At 53.6% G+C, this 10,570-nt stretch overlaps 3 protein-coding genes across 3 annotated transcripts in view; 1 reads left to right on the top strand and 2 right to left on the bottom strand.

Moving 5' to 3' along the window:
• Nucleotides 1-3,713, bottom strand: part of FTSJ3 (FtsJ homolog 3 (E. coli)) — an 8,614-nt gene extending 4,901 nt beyond the window's left edge. Inside the window, exons 1-11 of the mRNA XM_010856426.1 lie at nucleotides 3,658-3,713; nucleotides 3,158-3,386; nucleotides 2,876-2,981; nucleotides 1,904-1,950; nucleotides 1,701-1,780; nucleotides 1,175-1,274; nucleotides 888-1,082; nucleotides 692-807; nucleotides 466-570; nucleotides 283-383; nucleotides 17-52 (exon numbers count right to left, since the gene is read on the bottom strand). Coding sequence (XP_010854728.1) covers nucleotides 17-52; nucleotides 283-383; nucleotides 466-570; nucleotides 692-807; nucleotides 888-1,082; nucleotides 1,175-1,274; nucleotides 1,701-1,780; nucleotides 1,904-1,950; nucleotides 2,876-2,981; nucleotides 3,158-3,224 — 953 coding nt within the window. The 5' untranslated portion in view covers nucleotides 3,225-3,386; nucleotides 3,658-3,713. The remainder of the gene's footprint in view (nucleotides 1-16; nucleotides 53-282; nucleotides 384-465; nucleotides 571-691; nucleotides 808-887; nucleotides 1,083-1,174; nucleotides 1,275-1,700; nucleotides 1,781-1,903; nucleotides 1,951-2,875; nucleotides 2,982-3,157; nucleotides 3,387-3,657) is intronic.
• On the top strand, nucleotides 3,714-8,436 carry PSMC5 (proteasome (prosome, macropain) 26S subunit, ATPase, 5). Its single transcript, XM_010856427.1, has 12 exons — nucleotides 3,714-3,820; nucleotides 4,355-4,426; nucleotides 5,966-6,035; nucleotides 6,251-6,348; nucleotides 6,513-6,569; nucleotides 6,647-6,877; nucleotides 7,164-7,290; nucleotides 7,376-7,566; nucleotides 7,670-7,768; nucleotides 7,849-7,959; nucleotides 8,048-8,134; nucleotides 8,237-8,436. Exons 1-12 carry the CDS (start codon nucleotides 3,797-3,799, stop codon nucleotides 8,288-8,290), a joined length of 1,221 nt encoding a protein of 406 aa, XP_010854729.1. The 5' UTR covers nucleotides 3,714-3,796; the 3' UTR covers nucleotides 8,291-8,436.
• The window catches only part of SMARCD2 (SWI/SNF related, matrix associated, actin dependent regulator of chromatin, subfamily d, member 2), a 9,755-nt gene continuing 7,582 nt past the window's right edge, over nucleotides 8,398-10,570 (bottom strand). Inside the window, 6 exon segments of the mRNA XM_010856428.1 lie at nucleotides 8,398-9,335; nucleotides 9,427-9,528; nucleotides 9,647-9,769; nucleotides 9,929-10,064; nucleotides 10,227-10,324; nucleotides 10,449-10,532. Of these exon segments, the coding sequence (XP_010854730.1) occupies nucleotides 9,282-9,335; nucleotides 9,427-9,528; nucleotides 9,647-9,769; nucleotides 9,929-10,064; nucleotides 10,227-10,324; nucleotides 10,449-10,532 (597 nt within the window). The 3' untranslated portion in view covers nucleotides 8,398-9,281.

Here is a 10,570-nt window from a genome sequence, read left to right as displayed (position 1 = left end):
CAGCTTCTTGGCCACGTATCGCCGAAGCTTCGTTCTCCAGTTCAGTAGGGACCTGCCCCAGAAATACCATTCCTGACCCTACTGTCGCCGTCCCAACCTCCTCCTGGTTTAGGTCCATACCCCAAACCTCACGTGTGAGCCACATAAGTCCGAGGACTCAGGCCCCGACCCCACATCTCCAGCACAGCAGCATCCTGTTCCCCAAGATCCAGCGTCATGTCCCTCCCAGGCCTCCCTGCTGCCTCGGGGCTCCCAGAACTTCTGCCCACCCCCAGCGTGAACCTGAGCTCCTTGCGCCCCAGCACTTTGATGTCCTGACAGCACACCCGAATGTCCTCGGTGGTGGCTGGATGCTGTGCCAGCTCTTCGTCGTCTAGTGAGATCTGTTTTGGGGGGAGAAGAATAGGGAGATGCTCAGGCCCTGTTTCCGGGGCTCCCCCACAGCCCTCAAGTCTGGGGACTCACTTCACTGGCTTTGGAGAGGAAGTCAACAGGGTTGGCAGCTCGGAGGAAGTCAGTGACGGAGGTTCGATGATAGAGAGTAAGGTCACCCTCAGCGTAGCCTTCAGCCTTAAGAAGGGAAATAACGAAGGTTGAGCAGTCAGTCCCTTCTGGGCTGTCTGTAGGACCCACCAGGCCCAGCCTCCCCCATGTTCCATGACCTGAGAGTGGGCCCACTCCCTTAACACACCTTTGGCTTCTTCTTAGTCACCAATTCTGTAACAGTCTTGGCCTGAACTTCAACTTCCTTGAATGCAAACTTGGGGTCAAAGAATTTACTGTCAACCTTGTCAGGAGCCAGGAAACCTAAGATAATAGGATTCATAAGCAAGTGTGCTTTGGTAGGTAGGAGACTGAATCAAGAGAACAAATGAAGTTACACCCACCTTGGCAGACTACAAAGATCTCCGCAGATTCATGACGAGAGGCTTGGGGCTTGGTGGCCTGGACACGGCGGAAGAGCTGCTGGAAGATCCACAGTAAGGGCTGATAGTCCCGGGAACGGAAAACCTTTGTGATGAAGCAGCCACCACGGCCCAGAAAGTCACAAGCCAAACGCAGAGCCATCAGCGTCAAATGGGCTATGGGACAGAGATGGTAAGCTGAGGACCTCCGCAGCCTGAGAGGGCATGCCCGCCTCCACCCTCATCTCCATGTCCTCTGACCCCGGCACCTTGTGAGTAAGCATCATGGGCCCAGCTAGCCCCGACGTTGGGGGCCCCATCATTGAGCACAACATCAACCTTCCAGGTTTTCAGCTCCTTCCTCAGGGCCTACAGAGAAGGAAGAGATTACTGTAACTGAAATACAGACATGGCTGTGAACAGAATCACTGGTTCAGCCATCTGTCCACCCAATCATTTGTTGAGTGCCCGCCACAGGCCAATTCCTGTGCCGTGGACAGGGGATACAACGATAAGCAAACCTATCTGTCCTCGTGGAGCTTAGTCTATAGAAAACCTGCTGGAAAGGATTTCATGGAAATCTCTGCACTTCCTCTAACTCCAAAGACCTCTTTCGTGAATAAACAAAGGCTGGATGGACACAGTGTCTTTGGGCCTTGTCAGAGAGATAATCTGTGGACACTGCTTAGGGCATGGTAAACAGGAAAAACGTGCCTTCAGGGGATCAGGGTGGGAAGAGGGATGGATGCAGATGTCTACTTATAAAAAGAATGGGACAAAGAAGGTTCCTATTACCTGCCTACAGCGTTCTGTTGTGATGTCCTCCTGGAGGGTCACCACATTGGGAAGAGGCTTGATTGGGACCAGATCCACTCCTGGAAGAAAAGAGGGCAGAGGATTCCAAAAGGCTGCCTCAAGCAGGGAGGAAGGAAATGCAGAACCATAGTGTGTCACTCTCCCACCCCCTGGCACACCTAAGAGAGCCACCGGTCACTCACCCACAATAAGGCTGGATACGGGCATAAACTTGGCAGCCACTTGCAGCCTATAAAAGAGAAGTAAAGATTAAAATACCCTCGACCACCTCTCCCTCTCCCTTGACAATCTGATCTCCCACCCCTAGTGTTGGGAGTCTCTGGGACCTGGGACCTTTTGCTGCAGTGTTTGCAGTTGAACAAACAACTCCTCAAGTAATAAAATACAAACCACAAGTGACTAAAAATAACTGTATGCATGCCCAGCTGGGGTAAATTTTGGACAAGATACAAAAGACAAAAAACAAACAAATCCACTGCCACTTATGAAGAGCTAGAGCAAAAGCAGGGTCCTGCACTTGCCCCTGACACTCACCATCACCAAAGGGGTGAGCAAACCACCTAAGCCACTCCTAAGTCTGGGCTCCTAGATACACAGCAACCCTCACCCCATATAAAGAATCAGCTCATACCCCTCCAGGAGCTAGCAACCAAGGGAACGTGTTACTCGTTCTCATGCCCTCCTGCTGCAGCAGGGGCCCCAATAAAGCTTTGCCTGAATTTCCTGTCTGGCCCCTAATCAATTTCTACTGATTGGGGAACGCAAAGAACCCTGGTCTGGGAAAGATTGAAGGCAGAAGGGGACGACAGAAGATGAGATAGTTGGATGGCATCACCAACTCGATGGACATGAGTCTGAGCAAGCTCCAGGAGTTGGTGATGGACAGGGAGGCCAGGTGTGCAGAAGTCCATGGGGTCGTAAAGAGTCGGACACGACTGAGCAACTGAATGGAACTGAAGAACGCTGGTCAGTACCAGGCAAACGTATGTACACGTTCTAAATCTTCCCTCCTGAAGCTTACAGTTCTGGGGTGTACAGAAATTTGAGGCTGGTATTACTGTATCCCTCCCGCCCCTCAACGCAATTCTCAGTCATCCAAGGCTGGAACCCAGAAAGTTTCCATAAGGAGCGTCAGGTGCCAAGGTGTTACCCACCATCCACCCGGTGCAGCGCACAGGTCCAGCAATGCTCGGGCTTTTTGCAGAAATTGAAAGCGGCGATTCAGCTGGATCAGCTTGAAAGCAGAGCGGGACCGGTAACCTGGAGGCGGCGACAAAATACTGTAACAAGGTCCGCGAAGCGCTTTCCCAACGGGATTTCTGCGGCCTCCCGACCCACTACCCCTTCTGCGGAAAAGAAACTCAATATTCGGAAAGCGGGGCGAACCGACCAAGGTCGGTGGCTCGCCCGCTCTGACAGCACGAACCCTGACTCACCGGTCTCCTTCGCCAAGTGATAGAACTTGTCCCGCCGGCTCTTTCCGACTTTGCTCTTTTTGCCCATGGTGTAACGTGGAGGCACCACTCAATCGGGAGAGAAAGCAGAAGTTGGAACGTCTCTTCCCGGAGCACTAGATTCCGCTTTCCGTTTTCCACTCGCCGTCGCGGAGACACTCAGAGTCTTACTCGACACCACTCACCGGCAGCCAGCACCGTTTTCTCCACCCTGGAGAGACACATGTGGGCAGCATACGTACTTCCGCTTCCGCTTGCGTCCCTCGCGTCCCGGCTCCAAGTTTTCCGCCATTTAGAGCGTGGCCACAAATCTTATCCTCTGTAATCCTTCCCCAGGTTTTACATGTTGGAAGCTGGCACCAGGAGAAATGGCGCCAAAACCGAATTTCTAGAGAGTAACTAGGAGTTCTGTGCCTTTTACACCAAAGGTCCTGATCTCGCGTACCCCCGTCCCTCCCCTCATGGCCCTTGTTATTTGTTACCTTCCGTCCTCACACCCCGCCCATTGACCCGGAACTGTTCTCTTCCCGAGTCTTTGGTACCCCCACCCCAGCAAGCGCCGGCTTTGCGCCTGCGCGCCAAAGCGGCTCTGATGCCGGCGGTCTCCGCGGAAGAGGGAAGATGGCGCTTGACGGACCAGAGCAGGTATGGCGGCGGCGGCCGGGCGGGGACTGGGGCTGGATGCGAAGCAGGTGCGATCCGAGGTGGGCAGCCAGCCGGGGCCAGCGGGTCGGGGGAGCCCGGGGTGGGTGGGCCAATCTAGACTGGGCCCTGTCTGGGACCGGATCTGCTGTGTCAGCGCCGCCCGCGGCGGGTCACGGCGGGGCCGGGAGTGGAAGACCGGGTGGAAGCCGATTGAGTGAGGAGGAGTGGTGAGAGCAGTGGGAGCGGGAACCCACTCGCGGGAGTCGGGGGCCCCGTGCTTCCTGCTGGCTGCGCCTGTACAAATAACATCTCGGGATTGTGTAGCGTTCCGGGTGCGCTGTTTCTTGATCCTTCTGAAAGTCTTAAGAGGTAGGCGGCATTCTCATTCTGTTTTAGTTTAGTCTTAAGGAAATGGTTGTGAAGAGATGGAGTGAGGGACGAGAACACAAACCTTAAATCTCCGAAATCAACGTGGAAGTAGCTTTATCCCCTGGATGTTTAGCCTTTTGGTTAATAATTACACTTTGTCCTCAGATGGAGCTGGAAGAGGGGAAAGCAGGCAGTGGACTCCGCCAATATTATCTGTCCAAGATTGAAGAACTCCAGGTGAGAACGGACTTCAAAGGTCCAGAGGGAGCTAGAAGGGGGATGAGCGGATCTCTACAAATCCATGAAATTCCACTGCGGCGCAGTGGAAAAAGTAGTATTGATAACAAGTTAATAGTATAAAATATATGAAATTAACTGTCTCGTGTTCCCCTCAAATCCCACCTTTTTGAAGATAATTAATATTCACAGTTTCTTACACATCTTCAAGAGTCAAATTTTAACATAAAAGTACCCCCTAGCCAAAAGTCGTTCCTTTTAAAACTCTAATGAAACGGTTTCTTGTGAAGAGAAGACATAGGGTCAGGAAATGACATTTATCAGAGAAGGGTTGGGGCAGAGTGAGAGAAGAAAGAATTGAGGAGTCTGGAAAATGCTGATTCCATGGAACTGAATGAAATGAAACTGAACAGCCCAGTGCTCTAGCCTAGAGAAGCAGCAAGGACCACAGAAATAAGGAAAATAACGTAAATTGGATGGAGGCGCGCCGCAAGGGAAAATTCTTCAGGTACATTTCTTCAGGAAATAAATTCTTCAGGAACTTCAGGTACATTTGTGGGTATCATATTTGGTTTGTCATTTTTGAAATGCTTTACCTGTGTAACAAAGGTCCATATAGTCAAAGCTGTAGTTTTTCCGGTAGTTATGTATGGATTTGAGAGTTGAACCATAAAGAAAGCTGAGCACTGAAGAATTCATGCTGTTGAATTGTGGTGCTGGGGAAAACTTGAGAGTCCCTTGGACTGCACGGAGATCAAACCAGTCAATCCTAAAGGAAATCAACCCTGAATATTCATTGGAAGGACTGATGCTGAAGCTCTAATACTTTGGTGACCCAACATGAAGAGTCAACTCATCAGAAAAGACCCTGATGTTGGGAAAAACTGAGGGCAAGAGGAGAAGGAGGCGACAGAGGATGAGATGGTTGGATAGCATCACTGACTCAGTAGACATGAATTTGAGGAAACTCCAGGAGATAGTGAAGGACAGGAAAGTCTGGTGTGCTACAGTCGATGGGGTCACAGAGAGTCAGACACGAGTTAGCGACTGAACAACAATGTGTGCTTTCCTTTGTTCCTTATGTTAATCCTGGAAAGAGCCAGGATAGGGGTGCTATACCCACTTGCAGTTTGGTAACAGATCTAGACCTTTCTCATGGTTTTCTTTGGCTTTAACTCAGCTGATGATTGCCAGCAGTGGGGCTGGAACTTAGCATTCTGACTCAGAAATCTTCCCTCGATACCCAAGTTCCCACTCTGAGAAACTATGTTAATCAGCTGTTACTTGTCTCCGTTACGGTTTGTTATTCCTAGACCAGTATTAGACAAGCAGCTCCCCCCACCCCGCCCCCATGGTTGTCCTGCGCTCCAGAGGTGCTCTTGGAGGACGGGGTCAAGGCTGAAGTCATCTTGGAGAATCTGAATGGGGAATGCAGGTGCCCTGTGCTTTCCTCACTCAGCTCATATCAGCCTATGAGGGTCTTAGCCAAGATTTTAACCTCCTCCTGTTTTCCACCCTTTGCTTCTTGTTCTCCAATAGCTGATTGTGAATGATAAGAGCCAAAATCTCCGGAGGCTACAGGCACAGAGGAATGAGCTTAATGCAAAAGGTGAGGAGGGAAAGATGGGAGGGCTGCATGGAGGCAACTGGTGTGAGGTCTGAGTGTTCAGTCTCCTTGAAACGAGTCTTCACCTAAGTGCCCACTGCTTCATCTCTCTCTTGAGTTGCATTGTAATCTCTTTAAACACGTGAATTCTAGACTTTCTTTTTTGAGTCCTTCCCTTCAAAACTTCTGATTAATCATGGTGTCTGCTTCCCATCTAGTTCGCCTGCTGCGGGAGGAGCTACAGCTGCTGCAGGAACAGGGCTCCTACGTGGGGGAAGTAGTCCGGGCCATGGATAAGAAAAAAGTGCTCGTCAAGGTAAAGGCAGCAGGACCCGGCACCAGCCACCTGCCTCTGCATTCCCGTACCTTTATGCGCCGTGAGGACATTGTTCTCACCTTGGTGTAAGACTCATGGGTCTTCTGGGTGAGGTTAGTGATTTGGTAACTGTCAGGGACGGTCATACGCCCTTGTTTCTGTAGGTACATCCGGAGGGCAAGTTTGTCGTCGACGTGGACAAGAACATCGACATCAATGATGTGAGTGCAGCCCGGGAGGTGGGAGGTGGGGGTCAGCTCTCACCACACCACTTCCTGAACCTCTGTCCCTTGCCCAGGTGACACCCAATTGCCGGGTGGCCCTCAGAAATGATAGCTACACTCTGCACAAGATCCTGCCTAACAAGGTGGACCCGCTGGTGTCCCTGATGATGGTGGAGAAGGTGCCAGACTCAACTTACGAGATGATTGGTGGACTGGACAAACAGATCAAGGAGATCAAAGAAGTGATTGAGCTGCCTGTGAAGCATCCTGAGCTGTTTGAAGCACTGGGCATCGCGCAGCCCAAGGTGAGCAGAGCTTCTGTGTGAGGGCCATGCTGCTACTGTACAGCTACCCCACCCCGGGTAGACTGGAGCTTGCTTCCACTGGTCCTGCTCAGCCAGGGGCTGGGGGAAGAGACGCTGCCAGGCCATCGAATGGTTTGGGTTTACGCTCCAGAAAGGACTTTGACGTTCACTTCTTTATCTCTAGTGTCTAACATGGAATCTGGTACAGTGCAAACACTCAGTAAATGTTCCTTGAATGAAACATGGGGGCCAGCTTCCTTCCCTGAGCCCCACCCTTGCTCTCTAGGGGGTACTGCTATACGGACCTCCGGGCACAGGGAAGACACTGCTGGCCCGGGCCGTGGCACATCATACAGACTGCACCTTCATTCGTGTGTCTGGCTCTGAATTGGTACAGAAATTCATCGGGGAAGGTAACTGTGGTCATAAACATGAAACTAAGGTGGGGAGGGGGCGGAACTCGTTAGCTCGTTGACACCCGGCTTGGTCTCCGCACAGGGGCGCGGATGGTGAGGGAGCTGTTTGTCATGGCCCGAGAACACGCTCCATCTATCATCTTCATGGATGAAATTGACTCCATTGGCTCCTCGAGGCTGGAGGGGGGCTCTGGAGGGGACAGTGAAGTCCAGCGCACTATGCTGGAGCTGCTCAACCAGCTGGATGGCTTTGAGGCCACCAAGAATATCAAGGTACGGTGGGGTCGGCTGGGGGAAGGACCAAGGGAAGGCCCTGGGTGAGGTGCAGCCTGCCTTCGGAAGGGCTTAGCTGACGCCACCTGCTTTGTCCACTCAGGTTATCATGGCAACCAATAGGATTGACATCCTAGACTCGGCGCTGCTCCGCCCAGGGCGCATAGACAGAAAAATTGAATTCCCACCCCCCAACGAGGAGGTTTGTAATAAGCAGCATTGGCAGCGGCCCCAGCTGTGGTGGTAGGCCCTGGGCTCAGGCTTTTCCCCTCCCATCGCTAGGCCCGGCTGGACATTTTGAAGATCCATTCTCGGAAAATGAACCTGACCCGGGGGATCAACCTGAGAAAAATTGCTGAGCTCATGCCAGGAGCGTCAGGGGCTGAAGTGAAGGTAACAGGAGTGCCCAAGGGAAAGGGGGCAGAGGCAGGAAGCACTGGGTTCAGGGCACAACGGCAGCGCCGCCTTCTTCCCTGCTCAGGGCGTGTGCACCGAGGCTGGCATGTACGCGCTGCGGGAGCGCCGCGTCCACGTCACGCAGGAGGACTTTGAGATGGCAGTGGCTAAGGTACGGGGCCACACCTTTCTGCCTTTGCTGGTGGTGGCTCTGGAGCAGTGGGGTCGGGTACTTGTTCACTGGCTCTCTAACTCAAATGCTCTCTCTCTCCAGGTCATGCAAAAGGACAGTGAGAAAAACATGTCCATCAAGAAACTATGGAAGTGAGGTGGATGTCCTTCGTGTGGATCCCTCAAATAAAGCTCTGCCGGTCAAGACCTTGAGGACTTGAGTCTGTTAATCAGCGGCCGCACTGTTCAATCACCAAGTCTGGGTACCACCAATAAACAAAGATTTATTTGGAAATTTCCAAACCTGCCAGATGTGGCGTTTGCCAAGCCCTCGGCCCACCCTCCTTACCAGGCTCCAAAGAGCAGCAACAGTCCTCCCCATCTCCCACTGCCCTCCACCGAGCACACTCACACCCATGCCTCGGGCCACGCCAGAGAAATTAGGGTGCCCTCTCCCTAGGAGGCGTTACCCCCTGGGCCCAAGAACCGGGGTGGCAGCCCTCTGGCATCACAGGAGATGATGGCGGCCAGAGCCGCTTGCATAGATTGAGAAAAGAAAATAAGGAGGGACCCCCAAGTAGGGCTCCCTGAAAACCCCCAACACATCCCCATAAAAAAGTGGCTCCCGCATAGAAAATCCTGCTCCACAAATAGTGCAAATAACCCGAAGGAAAGGAAATTACCAGCAGCAAGGCTGGGCTGGTAGGAATGGCAAAGAACTTTGGTTTGGAAAGGCTGGGAAGAAAGGGAGCCGTGCCCCTCTTCCTCTCCCCGCTCCCTGGAGCCAGCATGGACACTCGCCCCAAGGGCGTCTGTAAACAAGCAAAGCCAGGGGCCTTTGGTTCCAAAAGGTCTTGGTTACAATGTCAAAGCAGAGCCTCCAGGTCCTTCTCGGGCCTGCCTGCAGGGGGCATAGGAGGCCTCTCGTGAACCCAGTTAAAGCCAATGTGTAAGTAAAAGGCTTTGGAGGACCAAGCAACAAGGAATCCTATCACTACACTTAAGAAACTAAAGCCGGGGAGCCGAAGATGACTGGACGTGCCCCTCACCCCCTCGTTATCCTATGTGTCTGCGCCCCAGAGGGTGGTCCCCTTCCAGGCTGAGGGTGTGGCTCCAGTCTGGGAAGAAAAGAAGGGGTCCCTGAGCAGTTAGGTCAGGCGGATTCCCAGCACCTGTTCCAGTTCCTGCCTTCGCTGCTGCACCTGGAGGAGGGACAGACCAGCGGCTCAGGCCCGGCTGCCCACCCTGCCCTCCGGTGTGCCCTCCAGGCCAGCCAGGGCAGAGCCGCCTCACCTTGGCAAAGATGTGCCTCCCCACTGCTTCCTGGGCCCAGGGCTGGTGGTAGAAAGCTGCTCGTCTCTCCTCCTCTGGGTTCCCAATCACATCAGTGATGATCTGTAGAGCGCCAGGAGGAGAGCTGAACACGATTCCCACCCCTGAGCCAGAAGAAGGGTGCTGGGGACAGAACCCCCAGAGCTTAACGTGGGATCACCCTCAGGAAAAAGGGGCACACCTTGAGGTCCCGGCGCTGGGAACGGAGCCACTCCTGGATGAAGTCCTGGGGGTCAGTGCTAAAACTGAGCATGAAATCCCTCTGGGTCTTCAGCTGGTTGATGGACTCAATAGTCTCGTGGATCTGGGCAAAGGGGTACGTGTCAGACTGGCTCCCACCCCGACAAGATCCGCTTCCAGCCCCAACCCCAAAGGACTCAGGTCTCATCCCAAGGTGCTATATAAATGGAAGTGCCCGACACCTGCCCACGCTCACTGGGGCCCAGAGGAGGTTGGGGCCCACCTTGACATCAAGGGAGGCGATCTCCTGCTGATTGGTGGTAGAGGCCAGAAAATTGCTCATCTGGGCCTTGAGCGGGTCATCCACCTCCACATCGATGTCGTAACAGGCTGTCTTCTTCTGGTCGCTAGGGTCCACGCTACACGGCACACGGGAGAGGGAGCGAACTTCCCTCCCCCCGCCCGGGGCCAAACCACACACCCCCAGGGAGCAAGAAACCAAACGTGCTGCTTTGCTTTGGCTTTAATTCAAGCCAAAGGTAAACTGCCCTGCGAGCAGCCTTCCGCCCCTTCCCGTTTACCTGATGACGTGGTTGATGACAATGGGGTCTGGATGCTGCAGCAACCCCGCCAGCTTCATGGGAATCTCAGAGAAACGTAGTCGGCCGCAGCTGAAGATCTGGGGAGGGCGCCAGAGGGGGGGTGACGCCCTGGCGGGCACACGGGGCAGTGGCCCGTCCTGGGGCGGTGTGGCGCGACAGCAAGGCGGGGGCCGGTGGGGAGGGGGCGGTGTCCCCGCTAACCTGGCGGAAGTAGCGGTTGCAGTTGATGTACTCGCGCTCGTGGCCGTCCTGCAGCTGGTTGTGTTTGATGTAGAGCCACAGGGCCTGCATAATGGCAGGACGGCCACGAGCGCGAGAACATC

The sequence above is a fragment of the Bison bison genome, unplaced genomic scaffold (assembly GCF_000754665.1).
Source record: "Bison bison bison isolate TAMUID 2011002044 unplaced genomic scaffold, Bison_UMD1.0 scf7180017864371, whole genome shotgun sequence".
NCBI classification, from domain to species: domain Eukaryota; kingdom Metazoa; phylum Chordata; class Mammalia; order Artiodactyla; family Bovidae; genus Bison; species Bison bison.
This window is presented reverse-complemented; position numbering and strand designations above follow the sequence as displayed.